Genomic DNA, 18,061 nt, shown 5'->3' with positions numbered 1-18,061 from the left:
GCAAAGTAAACCAAGGGTTTAGGCAATTAGCTGAAAATCTTAGTAAAAAACCTGACTCCTTGTCTTAGGCTTATTGATATAATTGTGTAAACCTCACTTTTGTTGATGGAGTGGCAAATCTTTGAGATGCAGGACACAGCAATTATTAATTTTGTACCTAGAACACTGAAGGTTTTTCATCATAAACATATTCTATCTTACTGGAAGATAGTATAAACAGGCTTGCATTTGAGTTAAACTAACTCCCCAAATCTGACCAAACAAAATTATATAGCAACATTCTTTTAAGTAGCTTTCTAGAAAGCTCAACATACAGCTAGATGGTGCAGTGGATAGAATGGCAGGCCTGGAGTCAGGAAGACACCTTCCCAAGTTCAAATCTGGCCTCAGACAGTTATTAGCTGAGTGTATGACCCTGGGCAAGTCACTGAATCCTGAAGGATACCACTGAACAATGAAACTAACTTAAAAATTACAGCACTTTAACATCAGTAGAATATTGTTATGAAAGAGATGGATCCTTTTGTTTCTAAGGGATGTTTGGGATTAAATCGCTTTGCAATTTCTAGAAGGCAATCTTTCTTGCTCTCCTCCTCCTGTTTATTTCTGGATCCAACTCATGATTATGGTTTGCTTATCTTCATATCAATTCCAAAATACCTGGCACAATCCATTGCACACTATTGAATTGTGTTAAACATTTTAAAGTTCATACTTCTAAAACCATTCTAACAGGTACGTTTAATCCATTTGCATTTTAAGAAATACACAAAACTTTTGGGCCTCAATTTATAAGGAACGCAACATATTTTTGCCCGTATTTGAAGTGGAATTCGGATTTCTTACAGTTCAAAATGGGGAGGGGTTGAAGAATATGATTTACTCGTTTCCAGCAGTTTTTCCTCCTTCACACTTTTCCTGAGAACTTTTAAAATGAAAGGGAGTCGTTTCCAACCTTTTCCTCTTCTTCCACAAGCCCGAACTCCTTTTGGGACGGGAATGAAAGTCCCAGCACACGCGATTTGGCTCAGCTGCCGCTGGAATCCCGGCCACCAACTGCCCTCCTTAGAATGCCGGGGATCTTTGGTGAGGCGGCTGCAGCTGCCAGCCTGGGAATCCTTTTCCGTCCCTCGCCCGCTGGGTCAGCTCTCCCCCACCCCGCAGACCGCTCCCCCACCCCCCAGGTCGTGGCAGCTGCACCGAAGCATCTCCGTTGAGAAGGATCCATTTCCCTTCCTGCCTTCCCCCGGCGAGGTGGGCGGGCAGCAGCTGCTGGAGGCGGGCAGGTCCCTTAGACGGGTCCACACTTTTCCTCCTGCGGGCGCTGCCACCCCGGGGTCCGAGGTCTCGGACACAGGTGTCCTCCTCCTCCGCGGACGGCCCTTTGGCACCAGGGAGGGTCCTTGTCCCTGCTGTAGCCCCGCAGGTAGGCGGAACCATCGCCTGCACACCTTGCCCACGTAGGACACCCGCGTCTGGAAAAGGTCGCCTCGCCCGAGTGAGCTTCAGTCACCCTCTTGGCTCCCGCCGGTCCCGCTGGGTCAGCCCAGTGCCGCCGCTGCCTCTGCTCCCAGTCCCCGAGGGCGCGCGCTGCGCGGGGAGTCAGGGACACACCTGGCATCCACCTGAGCGCGGGGCTCCCTCCTTCTGCTGTCTGCGCGCGCGCGCGCGCTCTGGTGCGCGGATCTCCGCTCAGCCAGCCAGCCCGCCCGGCCTCGTTCTCGGTGTTCCCCTCTCTTCCCACCTCCCTCCATCCTTCCCTTCCTTCCTCCTTCCTTCCCACCCCCACCCCCCCCCCCCGCTCTCTCCCTCCTCCCCCACTCCCTCCCCTGCCGCGCTCCACCTCGTGCTGTTTCACCCCCCCCCACTCCGCGCGCCCGGCGGCCGCGCACGCGCACGCCCGGCTAGGGGCTCCGGCGGCGCGCTGTCATGGCGGCCGATGGCAGCTTCCCTCAGAGTAGTAGGCACTTCAGCCCGAGCCGCCTCGGTGGGAGCCGTAGCCGCCCGTGCCCCTGGACCGGGGTGATCGCTGGAAGCAGCCGCTCCGGCAGCGGCCGCGTTCTTCTGGGCTGAGCGCGCGCGGAGCGGGGCGGGCCCCGGAAGCGATGGAGTTCTGGGGTACCGCCGCCGGCTGCCAGCGAGCGGACTAGGGAAACTTGGGAGGGAGCCTACGACCGAGTGCACTGACCGGGCCACCTCTGGCCACTGCTCTCACTGCACCCTCGGCCTCGAGCCACCTCCCGCCCCCCTGCTCCCCCAAGGTGTGTGAGGGGCGCTGCTCCCTCCCCCCGGCCCCCCCCCCCGCTCAGCGCTTCCTGCCCCTCCCCCACCCTGCACCTGCACCTCTACCTGTCTCCGCCCCTCCCTGCCTTGCCCCCTGCTGGGACGGGGAGAAGAGTTTGCTTGAAGTCGGTGTTACTGGGGTGTGGGCGAACTTCTTTCCTCTATCCACCCCCTCCTTCTCCCTCTCCCCTCTCTTCCCCTCCCCTTCCTTCCCCTCTCGCTGTGTCTCCCGCACCTGCCGAGGAGAGGTTACCTGGCAGAGCTGCCCCAGGCCGGTAGGGGCGGGTTAGCCAGAGAATCTGCCCCCTCCCCACGCCCCACCCCAGGACGGGCGCCTCTAGTCTAACCAGGCTGGAGAGTGCGGTGGGTGGGCTTGGAGTTGGATCCCGTCGGGGGAGCTTTAATTGGCCAGTAAGAATCAAGACCGTAGAAGCCCAGGCTTATCCGGTGTTCTGATCTCCCTATAGGGTTCCGTCTCGTTGTCCGAAGCCTCGGGGAGAGCTTTCACCTTCTGATAAGGTCCGGGAGGAAGAGAACCGCGCTGAGGACTTTTCCACGCCGACGATCGTGGCCGTCGGGCCAGGGGACGACTTGGGGCCGCTGGAAGAGGCCCTGCTCCTTGCACTTTGTGCGCGCTCGTGCGTGGGCCCCTCCTGGTGTGGACTGTTGTGCCAGGGTGGCTTAGTGAGTGAGACTGTAGAGGAAGACTAGCAATGGCCAGTGAAGACAACCAGGCCCCGTCCCCGCCACCAACAGGTGATGAAGGAGGAGGTGGAGGCAAAGGACAAGGAGCCATCATTGACGGTGGCGCGTTGTCACTGAAGCCAGGAATCCCCATCAGAGGCATCCGAATGAAATTTGCCGTGCTCACTGGCTTGGTGGAAGTTGGAGAAGTAACCAATAGGGATATTGTAGAAACTGTATTTAACTTGGTAAGTAGAAACCTGGGTAAAAGTATTCTCTCGGGGGCTGGTGGGGAGAAGGGAAGTTAAAGCTTGAGCCATGTGCTTCAACTCACGCTCTTGATGCTTTCTTGAAAACTGCCTTCTATTCCAGGGTTTAAAACTTTTTAAAGCTCTTTTAACCCGAAGGTGAAAAGAACTTCACGCTGTGATTCTCTGCCGTTGTGATTAAGATTTCAGGGGAATTACAGTTGAGGTAGAGCAAATTTAAATTTTCCAAAGTGTTGAGTAACTGAGCAGATTACTTCCACAGTAGCAAAAGCAGTTATATATTCCTTTTTATTTCTACGGGTATCCACGAAAGGAAATATACCAGATAAAGAGTTGCCTGTCCAGTCAGGAGGAAAGCACGTAGACATACATGATGTGTGAAGATGTAACTTTTTTGTTGGCATGTTGGGAATGTTCATGAGTGAAGGTTTGGTATGGGTTGTGTGTTTTGTTTTTTTTAATTTGCTATGCACACATTCTTTTCAGCACTTAATACTATTTTAGATCAGTTTCTAGGTTCTGTCATCATAGAGTCTAGAAAATTTTAGATGATCTAAACAAATGGCCATACTTTCTGGTTCGATATATAAATCACAAAGATAATGTGTAAAGTTTTTTTTTTTGGTATATTAGGCTTATTTTTGTTTTTTTGTTTTTTTGGTGAGGCAATTGGGGTCAAGTGACTTGACCCAAGTCACACAGCTAGTAAGTGTTAAGTGTCTGAGGCCGGATTTGAACTCAGGTCCTCCTGAATCCAGGGCCGGCGCTCTATCCACTGTGCCACCTAGCTGCCCTATTAGGCTTATTTTTAAAAGAAAGGTATTTAAAAGATTTATTGCTTCAACCGGTGTCTATGAAGGATTAATTGACTGGGCAAAGACTTTTGTATAGAAATCATGATCACTCTTTTGTTATGGCTTCTTCCACTTGCTTGACATGGGTTGCTGGGCAAGGCACTAAACCTACCAGGGTACTTGGTTACTCATCAATTAAAATGAAGGAATTGGACTCGATGTCCTCTGATGTTCTTCTGGCCCTGAATCTATGATCCTGTGCTCCTTGAGTATGTGGGCAAGTTAGTTTAGATTTTTACTCTTAAATTAGAGTTTTGCATTTGGCAAATAACATATTTTGGCCACTTTTCAATTTTATATTATTAACTTTCATTAGACAATTCATGATCAAGTTTATTTTTCTTTTAAAAAATTCTGACCTTAATGATCAAAGTTGACCAGATACAGGGGGATTGTATGTGAAAGTGCAAATCACTTCTATATTGCTTAAACACATATTTAAAGTATACACATATTGTTTTCAACATGTAGCTTTCAAAGCTGTCCTGCTTGTTTGTTTTTCCTTTTGGCCTTCCTTCTGTCTTCTCTTGTGCATTCTCTACAAATTTTTCAATGATCCTCTTTTCTTTTTTGAGGAGGTGGTAGGAATCCCCCCCTGCTAGCCCCTCTCTCCTATTTCTCTTCCTAAATAGTTTTTTCTAGGAAAAAAAGAGGAACAAAACCTTTGTAACAAAGGTGTCTAGTCAGGCAAAACAGATTCCTATGTTGACTATGTCTGGGAATGTATGTCTTGAATCAATCACTTATTTATCAGGAGTTGAGTTGTAAGCTTCAGCATTGATTCTTTGGAGTTGTGGTTGGACATTTCATTGATCAGAGTTAGTATTAAATTTAAAAAGAGGAGTTTTAGCTCTTTGAAAATTGGATAGGTTACATATAAAACCAGAAAAGTAGTAAGAAATGCAATATAAATTAATTTTTGTCTGTTATTACTCCTCAGCAAAACATTGTACTGTCAAAAGTTATGAGCTACACTAATGCTTTATGAGAGACTTTGTTTTAAAGTAAATATTAAATATAACTTTTGTGTATTTTACACTTTTCTAGAAAGGGTATTACACCATATTCTCAATTTCATATCAAACTCAGCATGTCCCAAGCTAAACTTATCTTCTCCCTCAACTCTCCTTTTTTCCAAATTTCCCTTTCAGTCAGAAACACACTATCCATTCTTCTAGGTTCTTAACCTTGGAATTATCCTCAACTCTTCACTCCACATATCTAAACAGTTGCCACATCTCACCCCTCCCCTTCCCCCCTATATCTCTTTTATCTAACCTTGCTTTTCCACTCGAAGAGCTGTTACTGGTCCTCATCCTTATTGTAAAGGACTCCTAATTGATCCTTCTGCCTCAAGCTTCCCTCTATTCTGCCTTCCACTTTGCTAATCAAAGTAATTTTCCTTAAGTGAATAGCTGACCATGTGACTCCTAGAGACAGGCAATTTGTTCAGTTATTTTTCAATCTTGTTTGACTCTTCATGACCCCATTTGGGGGTAAGGTGACTTGCCCATGGTCACACATCTAGTAAGTGTCTGAAGCCAGTTTTGAACTTGGGTCTTCCTGGCTCCAGGCCTTGAATTCTATCCACTGTGTCACCTATCTGCCCTTAGGAGACAAGAAAACCTGAGTTCAAATATGGTCTCAGATTGTTTGCTTCGGTTTCCTCAATTGTAAAAAGGGGATAATAATATAATCTATCTGGCAGGAATGTTGTAAGGACCAAATGAGATAATATTTATAAAGGGTTTATTATAGTGCCTATCATATAGTATGTGTTATATAAATGTTCATCCCTTTCCCTTCCCTATTAATGACTTCCTGTTGCCTCTAGGAAAAAATACAAATTCCTCTGTTTGGCTTTTAAACTTTACATATCCTGGCCCCAGTCTATCTCTTTGATGTTTCTAGACATTACTCTCCCTCTCACACTCAATGTTATAAAAACAAATACTATGAAATACAAAAAACAAATTAAAAAAAAATCTTCAGTTTCCTCTTATTCGCTCCTTTCCCTGCTGGAGATTGTTGAAAAGAAGGTCCTCAACACTAAATAAACAGTTGCTATGTCACTATTCTCTTTTGAAGAACTTACTTTTTTCTACAATTTCTCAGTGCTAGTCTTTATTTTTCTTTTATGGTTAGGGAGAGCAAGGTGCAACAAATTAATTATAGAATTTGAGAAATGAGAGAAAACCCCTCAGTTTAAAAATCACTGGTTTCTATGTATATGTTTCATCTTTTCATGGATAAAATAAGTTCTTTGAGAGCAGGAATAATACCTAATATATGCCTTTTGATTTATTCAAGTAAAAGCTGTGTAAAATCTTGTCAAGAAGATTATTCTCATCACAAATTTTTTAAAATTGGTGATGCTGAAGAGGATAAATAGCATACTGGTATATTAGCAACTTTTCCTTTTCTATTTATTTTTTCCCAGAAGACCCAGGTATTCTAGGTTTCAAAACAAATTGGTTGATGATTGTCCCTGAATAGTTAGTTATTAGTGTGAAGTAGCTTGGTTAGTTTAGTGTAAGGTGCATTTTAATTTTCCTCTTCTCTAGAATATGCTCTATGTGGGTGGAGGACCAAATATGAGTCACTTAAATTTTATCATTAAGAAAAATGCAAACCTTGTAAGTTTGCTGATAAATTCGATCTACTTTTCATAGAATTTTGGCAGTGGAAGATTTCTCAAGGTCATTCAGTGAGTCACAGTTAGTGATTTATAAACTGGAAGATTTGTATCCTTATTTACCAAGATTAGACTAATAGAAAAGCAAGAATACGTGATGGCCACCTTCTTCATTTGTGAACCACCCTACCTAATTTAGGGGAGGGGAAAGAAACTAAAATACATCAGTGAGTAGGCCTTTCCTTTTCTTTTTTCCTTGTGGTTCCCCAGAAGCCCCAGTTCCACACAAACTGTTGAAGGTCTTATTTTTTTCCTTAATAGTATTTTATTTTTTCCCAGTTACATATAAAGATAGTTTTCAACATTTGTTTTTTATAACAATTTGAGTTCCAAATTTTTCTCCCTCTCCCTCCTTCACCCCCTCCCCAAGACAGAAAGAAATCTGATATATAATGTACAATCACATTAAACACATTTCCACATTAGTCATATTGTGAAAGAAGAATCAGAACAAAAGGGGGAAAAAACCCAAAATAGAAACAGTATGGTCCAATCTGCATTCAGCTTCCACATTTTTGTTTTCTGGATGTGGAGAGCATTTCCATCATCACTCCTTTGGAATTGTCTTGGATCATTGTATTGCTGAGAAGAGCTAAATCAGTCTATCACAGTTGATCTTCACATAATGTTGCTATTACTGTGTATAATGTTCTCCTGGTTCTGCTCACTTCATTCAGCATCAGTCCATTTAAGTCTTTCCTGGTTTTTCTAAAATCTGCCTGCTCATCATTTTTTATAGCACAATAGTTTTCACTACATTCAAATACCACAACTTGTTCGGCCATTTCCCAGTTGATGGGCATCGCCTTGATTTCCAATTCTTTGCCCCCACAAAGAGAACTGATATAAATACTTTTGTACTTGTGGGTCCTTTTTCTTTTTCTGTGATCTCTTTGGGATACAGACCTAGTAGTGGTATTACTCTGTCAAAGGGTATGCACAGTCCCAAATTGCTTTCTAGAATGGTTGCATCAGTTCACAACTCTACCTAGTTGTGTGACTTTTGGCAAGTCATTTAATCTCTCTGGGCTTAATTCCCAATTGGGAAAACGAAGGGGATTTGGATTACATGCTTTCAAAGGTCCTTCTCTGAAATTCTGTGAATATAATAGTTTACAAGTATAAAACTTTAGGTTTATAAAGCACTTTTCTCACAAGTCTGTGAGGTAGGTAGTATAAATGTTACTGTCTTGGTTTTAAAAACGAGGAACCTGTGGCTCAGATGAATTTAAGTCACTTGCCCATTGCCACACAAACAGTTTGAGCCAAGGAGCCACTTGGAGCTAAGGAATTGAACCTTAATTTCTTTTTTTTGTTTTGTTTTGTTTTGTTTTGTGGGGCAATGGGGGTTAAGTGACTTGCCCAGGATCACACAGCCAGTAAGTGCCGAGTGTCTGAGGCCAGATTTTAACTCAGGAACTCCTGAATCCAGGGCCGGTGCTTTATCCAACTGCGCCACCTAGCCGCCCCCGAACCTTAATTTCTTGATGCCAAGCCTGTCATCCTTTCTCCTAATACATATGGCTTCTAAGTCATTCCGCAATCATGCCAACTATGATAAATTCATAGCTAAGTGGGAATCATATCATTCCTGTATTACCAGCTGTCTGTTGGACATTTATAACCGCATGTCCCATGGACATCTGAAAATCAATGTCTAGTATGGAACTCATTATACTTTGCTATTTCTGTTGAGGACACTGCCATCTTCACAGTCATTGGATCTGCAACTTCATTGTTATTTTTTATTATTCCCTTTCCTTCATCCTTCATATCCAGTCAATTGCCAGATTTTGTTATTTCTGCCTCCACAATATCTTTCATACTTGTTTACTTGTGTAGTCACCACCCTAGCTTAAATCTTTATCACCTCTCTCTTAGACTGTTTCAGGAGTCTACTGATCTGACCTTCCCGCTGCTAATCCCCTCTCTTTGATCTGGTGGTGGTTGTCCTTCGTGCTTGAAGAGGACCAAAATGACATCACTAATTCGGGGTCATGGTACAGTGTGTTAGACTGTGCCTGATTAGACCTATATGAGTTTGGAAGGCTCTACTTACACATTGACCCCCAAAAGTTCATATAAATATTTGGAGTGAAGATGTTTCTAAATGTGCACATCTCATGTTTCTTTTGAGCTACTACAATTCTGTTACACTCACAGAGCTCAGCAACTTCTTCGATGCAGTCACACTATGCTGGGTGGTACTGTGTCAGTGTCTCCCATTTCTTACACTCAGTTCCCAAGTTCTTCAGAGCCACCTGGAGAGTGTCCCTGTATTGCTTCTTCTCAACTACATGTGGATGCTTGCCTTGTGTGACTTGTGTAAAATGGTCTTTTAAGCAAACATATGTTTGGCATTGAGATGATGTGGCCAGCCCATTGGAGCTGTGCTTTCTGCAGGAGAGTATGAACGCTTGGCACTTCAAGATCCTGAAGATTACCCAGCAAGATTAGATACTGGGCACCAAGGTCCTTTCTTGAGCTGGACTGCCAAGCATACTCTTTGATCTGCTAAATTGATGTTCTTAAAACATACATCTCACCCTGGCACTCACCTACTCAAATAATCTTTAGTAGCTCCTCCTCACTTCTAGAAAGGAATACAAAGTTTTCAGCCTGACAGAGCTCTCTATAGTCTGGCTTCCGTCTGCCTTTCCACTCTTATTTAATATTGCTCCCCTAAACAAATTACTTGTTCTAGTAAAACTTGTGTAATAGCTGTTTGCTATATGATACCCCACCTCCCACCTTTCTGCCTTTGCTCTCCCACATATGTGGAATGCACTCCTTCAGCTTTAGGGCTTAATAACTCTTTCTTCAAGGGTCAGTTGAGGTGCCACCTGCTACATAAATCTTTTCCTTGTTCCCCCAGTTGTGCTTTCCACCTCTTGAAATTGCTTTGTATTTACCTGTTTATATGTTGTATTCCAACCCTTCCCCCTCACCTTCAGTAGAATGTAAACTCTTTGAGGTCAGGGACTGTCTTTTTCCTCTTTTTGTATTTGCAGTGCTTGAAGGCACAGTGCCTGGAACATAGTGTGTTCTTAATTCATTGATTGATTTAGGGCAAGGATGATTTCATTTTTTTCTTTTTATCCTCAGTGGTACTTAATAAATGTATGGATTCAATTCAGAAAATAAACTTGCTCCATGAGATTTTTTTTTTTTTGCTGGTCAATTAAGGTTAAGTGACTTGCCCAGGGTCACACAGCTAGTGTCAAGTATCTGAGACCTGATTCGAACTCAGGTACTCCTGAATCCAGGGCTGGTGCTTCATCCACTGCGCCACCTAGCTGCCCTGCTCCATGAGATTTTAAAGATAGTCATACCATTAACTGAAAAAAAATTCTTTATACATAGCCCCATCATTGGAAGTGATAATCCAACTTTTTAATTTATTTTTAATTAATTAATTTTTTTCTTTCAACAAACATTTATTTTATTTTCCATTTACACATAAGGGTAGTTTTCAACATTCATTTTCATAAGATTTAGAGTTCTAAATTTTTCTCCCTCCCTCCCTCCCTCCCTTTCCTCCCCCCTCCACAAGATCACAATCAGGTTATATATGTATAATCGATAATCCAACTTTTTGATAGCAAAAACTTATAAGGTAGGAGTGTCCGAGGAGAGAAAGTTGAGAATTGATAAAGCAGGAAAGTTTCTCTAGATTGTTCAGTCAAATGGAAAGGGAAATGTAAACTGAATTAACTATAATAATATTTGAGTTTTCATGTTGATTTGAATTAAAAATTTGGACATTTTATTTTTTATTTTATTTATTTTTTTTTTTGCGGAGCAGTGAGGGTTAAGTGACTTGCCCCATGGTCACACGGCTAGTGTCAAGTGTCTGAGGTCGGATTTGAACTCAGGTACTCCTGCATCCAGCGCTGGTGCTTTATCCACTGCGCCACCTAGCTGCTGCGCCGCCGCCGCGCCCCCCCCCCCCCCCCCCCCCCCCCCCCCCCCCCCCCCCCCCGCATTTGGACATTTAAAAAAAATGAACTCCTCCTTGTATTTCATGCATGTACAATTTGTACTTTTAACTATTTTAGTTTTAGACTTTGAAGAAAACTAGCCTGTTTGTTCTGTTATGTTATATAAAGCAATTAGTCTATTTTTTGGTAATGTTTACTAACATTGTAAGTAAGTTATGCTTTTTCAACAAGAGTTTTGCTATATAGTATTTTACTTTTTCTCCCTTCATGTTCAAAGCTTTTCTTCATAAAATGAAACATGTGAAAAAATTTTTTAGGTAACCAAACTTTGCATTTTCTAGTTCTCTATTTTAACATTTACTTTTTTTTTTTTTTGGTGGGGCAATTGGGATTAAGTGACTTGCCCAGGGTCACACAGCTAGTAAGTGTCAAGTGTCTGAGGCTGGATTTGAACTCAGGTACCCCAGAATCCAGGGCCCGTGCTTTAACCACTGCGCCACCTAGCTGCTCCCTAACATTTATTTTAATAGTAATGTTACCCATAAGAGGAATCACTTTCAAATCTTTTGAACTAGCATCTCTTATGCCCTACTGCCTTTAGTTTTTTTCCTTCTATAAGAGTCTTTGACAAATTTTCTCATTGTTGGAGGCTTTGCACAAAACCATGAGACCCCTGGCAAAATCTTTTCTGTTTTTGCTGTCTCTCTGACATTGCATTTATTTCTAGACTCTTTCTCCTTGACCAGATTTATTCTCGCCAGTCCCCTCTGTTCTTTTCCTTTCTTTCCCTTTGTATTTTCATGGAGAGGTAAGAGCCTAACACTGTACAAAAAAAACTGCAATGAGATAAAAGAGTTGTTACCTTTTATTTCTCTATGTGGCTGTTACTAAACATGTTTTGAGAAAGAAATCCAGTTTGAGAACTGAAACTAAACTTTTTGCTTAATGAGATCTTTATAGTTAATACTATTCTCATGGGACATAATGATTTTATTTCATGTTATAGAAGAAGACTTTCTGGGAATCTTGTAATATTGTGTCCTTCACATGGCTTGGCTTCATTTTTGAACTTCAGTGGGTCTGTGGTGTTATTGGTGTGTATACTTCCTCAGTTTTCTATTAGTATATATACATGTGCAAATCACAACTCATTCTTGCCTTTTCATTATGTGAGATTCTTGTTCATGCCTTCCCATGCTATCATCTTTTTATCATTCTTTCTTTTCTTTTTTTTTTTTTTGGATAGGGCAGTGAGGGTTAAGTGACTTGTCCAAGGTCACACAGCTAGTACGTGTCAAGTGTCTGAGGCTGGATTTGAACTCAGGTCTTCCTGAATCCAGGGCCAGTGCTTTATCCACTGTGCCACCTAGCTACCCCTTTATCATACTTTTCTAAAAGGATATGTGGATATGTTTTCTTGGATGCTAATATAGCAATTAGAAGTGATAAATCATGATAGCATCTTTAGTTAAACATGCCTATCAAATATATTATAGCAAAAATAATTTAAAAATATGACTTAAATACAAATGAAGTTTCATTTATTAGTCATAGCAGTTATATAAAGATTTGGAAATTGTGAAATTTTTTTAGTATTTCAAATGAATTGTCATATCTCATTCTTAGAAATAAGTGTAAACTGTTGGGGACTACATGATATATTACTGGACAAAGAACTCCTTTAAAAAACAGTTCATTAAGGTCTTGTGAAATGATTATGAAAATTATTTGTTAGGATTGTTAAGGCTAAAATTCTAGCTAAACTGTCTAAAATATCTAATGAGTGGTCGCCAATAAATTATAAGCTTTAGCAAGAGTTAGACTTTTAAGCATTTATTAAGGAGAATAAGAATTTGGTAAAGAGAGAGAAAAAGGCCTAGATTCCTATCTATTAAAGGGAGAGCACATTTCTAGCTCCCTTCTCCGCCAGAGTCCAGAGGAAAAAGAGTGAGACCGAGCGCCAGTCTCTTCCTTCCTCCTCCCACTAGTCCACGTCATTTCCTGAAGCCTGGTCTTGCCCTCAAAGACCTTTGCTTCATGGGCAGAACTCTTCTACAGTAAGTCTCCAGCAGGTGGCGTCATTCCAATCATTACAGGATAATACAAATTTCAATGAAAACTCTTTAGGATACAGTTAAAAAGGTTGAACAGAGGTCATACATTTTGTGTTCTAGGTTGAGTCTGTGTGAGTGGGGAATTTTGTGGTTTTTTGTTTGGTTTTTTTTGGGTGAGGCAATTGGGGTTAAGGGACTTGCTCAGGGTCACACAGCTAGTAAGTGTCAAGTGTCTGAGGCCAGATTTGAACTCAGGTCTTCCTGAATCCAGGGCCGGTGTTCTGCCTACTGTGCCATCTAGGTGCCCCAATTTTGTGGTTTTAAAATTTTGATTGTCTTTTAAAAAAATAAGAGTTCAGCAAAATTAACACATGTACTGAATCTCACAGTTTATGGTATCTTCATACCCATGGTCCTCCAGTTGAGTGAAGAAGGGAGGGAAGTACATTTCTTCATCTCTAATTCAGGATTAAGTTTAGCCATTACAATTCTTTTTTTGTTCTTTCCATTTACATTGTTTCCTAGTTTTTACTTCTCATCAATTTGTATAAATCTTCCCATGTTTCCTTATTCGTCATATTTGCTATTATGGTGGTGGAAATATTTCATTCTGTCATTATGTGATAATTTAGCCATTCTCTGGGTGTTCTTTTTGACAATAGAAGAATATATATATATATATATTTTGTTTTTTTTGTGGGGCAGTGGGGGTTAAGTGACTTGCCCAGGGTCACACAGCTAGTAAGTGTCAAGTGACTGAGGTCATATTTGAACTCAGGTCCTCCTGAATCCAGGGCCGGTGCTTTATCCACTGCGCCACCTAGCTGCCCTGAAGAATATATATATATATATTTTTGTAGTGAGGCAATTGGGGTTAACTGACTTGCCCAGGGTCACACAGCTAGTAAGTGTTAAGTGTCTGAGGCCGGATTTGAACTCAGGTACTCCTGACTCCAGGGCCGGTGCTCTTATCCACTGCGCCACCTAACTGCCCCCCAAAGAATATTTTTAATAGAACAAACAAATAGAAGATAGTATTGCATCTAAAATTTGAAATGGGTTTTATTATAGAAAAATGATTTTTTTGTGTAACAAAAAATAATACCTTTAAAATTGAATGCAAATATTTCTTTGTTTTGTGAAGATACTAAAGGAAAAATTCCTGAGATTAGTTTAGCTTCTGTTTCAGTGAAGCCGCCAAAAAAAAAAATTGAATGTGAAGAAAAACTGGAAAAGTAGTTGCAATAAATATTTCTTCAAATTGCCATGACACCCAGAATCTTTAAGAAACCTCTCATCTCCATATTATTAACATTGAAGCTGACAAAAGCCCTTAATTTCCCTTTTCCATACATCAAAATGTCTTTCTCTCTCTCTCTCTTTTTTTTTTTTTTTTTTGGCGGGGCAATGGGGGTTAAGTGACTTGCCCAGGGTCACACAGCTAGTAAGTATCAAGTGTCTGAGGCCAGATTTGAACTCAGGTCCTCCTGAATCCAGGGCCAGTGCTCTATCCATTGCGCCACCTAGCTGCCCCAAAATGTTTCTCTCTTTATGCATTACTCATTCTTTCTTCCTTTCCGTCAGTCTCAGAACAAGAAGTAGTTTTCTTACTGTATGCTTGATACCATCGTGTCTGCCCCTTCCAAGACCTTGATTCTTTCTTTCATCTGCAGTTTCCATTAGTGTGGTATGAGAGAGAGCTCTGACTCAAGTCAGGGGACATAGGTTCAAATCCCACTTCTGACAACTGCTACCTGTTGGACCTAAGGTAAAAGTTAGTTCCTGGACCTCAGTTTTCTCACCTACAAAATACAGGGTTTGAACTAGATGGCCAGCGACAACTCTTCTAGCTCTAGCTTTATGATCTTATGATTCTCTTTCCTTACTGTTTTCTTCCTCTCTTATTTTCAGTTCTAAAGTGTTTGCAGACTATATTAGCTACTTTTGTGACTGCTGAAGGGTTTGTAGGATAATCAGCATTTCTTTTCTTCACGCTCAGTCTAATTATTTGCTAAGATCTATAGATTATTTAAAAATTATTTTTTCAGTGAAAAAATATCTATTTTCTCTTTTCCCCTTCTTCCTCCATCCCCAATGGGGAAAAAATGAAAAACAAAACCCTTGTAACAAAGCATAGTCCTACAGTGACTATGGTCAAAACAATAATGGTTTTATTTTGCACTCTAAATCTATCCTCATTCTGTTGGGAGGTGAGTCCATCATCAGCAGTCCTCTGCACTTAGCTGGCAGGATCAAACGTGATAATATTCATAAAGATCTTAGGGGGCAGCTAGATGGCGCAGTGGATAGAGCACTGGCCCTGGAGTCAGGAGTACCTGAGTTCAAATCCAGCCGCAGACACTTAACACTTATTAGCTGTGTGACCCTGGGCAAGTCACTTAACCCCAATTGCCTCACTTAAAGAAACAAACAAACAAACAAAACAACAACAAAAAAATCTTAGCACAGTGCCTGGAGGTACTATATAAATGCCTATTCCCTCCTTCCCCATCCCCCTTGAATCATGCTTGGTCATTACTTTGATCATAGTTCTTAAGTCTTTGAAAATTGTTCATCTTTATAGTGGCTTTTTTTTTTGTATATATTGTTCTGTTCTGTTCACTTTACTTTGCATCATGACTATCGTAGTCATGGCTCTAAAGTTAAAATCCTATTAGTTTGGTTTTGATATTAGGCACTGGCAAAAAGACAGAATATTAAACAAAAGCAGAGGCTCACTTTGCTCTAACACAGCAAAGATAGGCAACAAGGATACAGTGGTACTTAGCTTCTTTGGATGTGGCCCCCTCATTTCCTTCTGAACACGTGGTCATTCAGTCAACAAGATAGTGATTCCGTGGTCTCATTCATATTCATTCATTTGTTCACCTTTCCCTAACTGATAAGTACTCTCTTAGTTTCCATTTCTTTGCCACCACAAAAAGAGCTGCTACAAACAGTTTTGTACATATGGTCGATCTCTTCTTTGCTCTCTTTTTGGGTATAGTTTGTCATGGAAGCTCCAGCACATGCACCTGGTTTAATTTAACCTGGCTTTTTCATTCAGTCTGGTGGCATGATTAGAATCCATCCACCTGAGGCATAGCACAGTTACTGGATGTCTACAGAACCACGAGATGTGGTATGGTAACTTTTCCGTAACATTTTTGGGTGTCATCATGAACACATTACTAAATTTGGCCTCGATCCAGACATATGGTGGTGAAAAGTGTTAGTGATGTCATAACTGCCTCAACTCTTATTACTTATAGGTATAAGTATCTTCCAAAGGGGGAATGCAATATGCTGTATGTGTCAAGTTTAAATTTGTTCTACATGAGTTATATTTTGAAGAATTTTCACTGTTTAATTTGAACATTTTTAACAACGCTGTACTGAAGATTAGTGAAAGTCCAGCAGTTCAACAGCTAAAGAAGTAAAGGAATCCAGAGACAACCAGAATCCAAATTCCCTGATGACATCTTAGCACTCCACCAAGACAAGATTTCAAGGACTTGAAATGAACATTTTTTTCCTTCTGATACTATACACACCATCTGTAATATGTATTTTCTGCAGAGGCCTTCCCTCTGTAGACATTGTCATAGTGTGAGTCCATGAGGGATTGCCCCTCTGGACAAAATTTTCCCTTTCTCCCTTTCCTATATTGTTATTAGCATATTGTTTGTTAGCATAGGTTATGATATTCTGTTATTTTATTGCTTCATCAAGGAAACACCCTGTGTTTTTGTCGAAGCAAAGAGGGGAATGTAAGAGTCAATTGAGATTCGGGACCCCATCCTTGGCTAAAATTAGAAAGCCCCAGGGGTGCGCTCCATATGACTCCCTCCATCTCTCGGCCCCCCCCCAGCACGCAAGCCTTATGCGAACCATAGGGATATGCACAGAAAACGCAGGCATGCCCTGGGTCCCTCTGCCCACCTGAGGGTATGCATGGAAAACAGCACCGGCTAGCTCTGCCAAGCGAGGGTGCACATGGAGACTCTGTGCCCCAGCTGGCCTTGGGCACGGCCCCTAGAGGTGCCAGCGAATTAGCTTGGGGTGTGTGGGCGGTTGTCCTGAGGTTCCTGGGAGAGAAGGTTTTTTTATTCTGGGGGGTAGATGGGTGGGGAGAGTGAAGGGGATGTAGAGCAGAGGAGAGAGAGCTAACGAGAATTGTAGACGGTGGACAGTAGATGAGAGGAAGCACAGGCTGCAGCTACCAGGGGAGCAAGTGACTGAGGGGAGGAGGAGATGAGAAAAAAGGAGAGAGAGTGAGTCCGGTGTGTCAAGTTCACAGGTCGTATATTTTGCTTTTCTTTGTCCTTATCTCTAAATTTTTTCTTATCAATAAACCCTGTTTTTTGCTTTTATTGAAAGGAGGCTTTTAAATCTCATTTCTTGTTAGTCTGGTAGAAGCAGTTGGGGAGGGGGCAGGCCCTTACAGATTGGCCTGAACGGGGCTTAATGAACCTGGGGGATCTTTTAACACCCCCCCTTACAGATTAGAAGCTCCAGCCAGCCAGGAGTTTACAGACTGGTGAGGCAGATAGGAGCTTACAAGTTGAAGGGTATGCACTATAGATTCTATCTTTATAGTAGCTCTTAAATCTTTCACTTCCTGTACTTTCCCACTGCCATTAACTATTTTGTACTATTTTACTTCTCACCTGCACTATTGTAGCAGCATCTAATCAGTCTTCAGATTTCTATTCCCTCCCTTGCTCTAATCTGTCCTGCAGAACTTCTGCTTTAATTCTTCTAATGTGCAAGTCTCATGGCCACTTCCCTACTAATAAATTTCTATTTCCTATTGACTGTTGAATAAGGGCCAGATTTTAAAAAAATTTGACATTCAAAAACTTCTGCAGTCTAGTCCCAATCTTGCTTTTCCAATTTTATCTCACATTATTTTACTTCTCATGTCTTGTGCCAATCAACTTTAGTTATCATTCCCTTAGTATTGCTTTGTCTTTGCTTCCTCATTGCCTTTAACTCACTCTGTTCCCTATCCTTAGACGTTACTGTGCCTAGTAATCTCTCCTCTGTTTCTGCCAATTGAAATCCTATCCATTCTTTCAACGTCACCTTCTCTATCCTTTTCAGGTAGTAGTTTGTATAGTTACATATTTCTTCTATTTTTCCTGCTAGTTTGTTAGCTTCTTGAGAGCAGGAACTAGAGCACGATAATTCAGTAGAAACACTAGGCACATCCCATGGGACCTTATAGGTCAGTGGAAACAAGGAATTAATTTGCCAGTTATGTTAGCTAGTTTGCCCA

The 18,061-nt window shown here is 41.7% G+C and overlaps 1 protein-coding gene across 1 annotated transcript in view; it reads left to right on the top strand.

Annotated features, from left to right (window-relative positions):
- The first annotated feature begins 1,932 nt into the window (after nucleotides 1-1,932).
- Nucleotides 1,933-18,061, top strand: part of LRBA (LPS responsive beige-like anchor protein) — a 762,673-nt gene continuing 746,544 nt past the window's right edge. The window contains 2 exon segments of the mRNA XM_043969784.1: nucleotides 1,933-2,261; nucleotides 2,751-3,215. Coding sequence (XP_043825719.1) covers nucleotides 2,997-3,215 — 219 coding nt within the window. The 5' untranslated portion in view covers nucleotides 1,933-2,261; nucleotides 2,751-2,996.

Source organism: Dromiciops gliroides, chromosome 6 (assembly GCF_019393635.1).
Source record: "Dromiciops gliroides isolate mDroGli1 chromosome 6, mDroGli1.pri, whole genome shotgun sequence".
Taxonomy (NCBI): Eukaryota; Metazoa; Chordata; class Mammalia; order Microbiotheria; family Microbiotheriidae; genus Dromiciops; species Dromiciops gliroides.
Note: the sequence above shows the minus strand (reverse complement) of the source record. Positions and strands in the feature narration are given on the sequence as shown.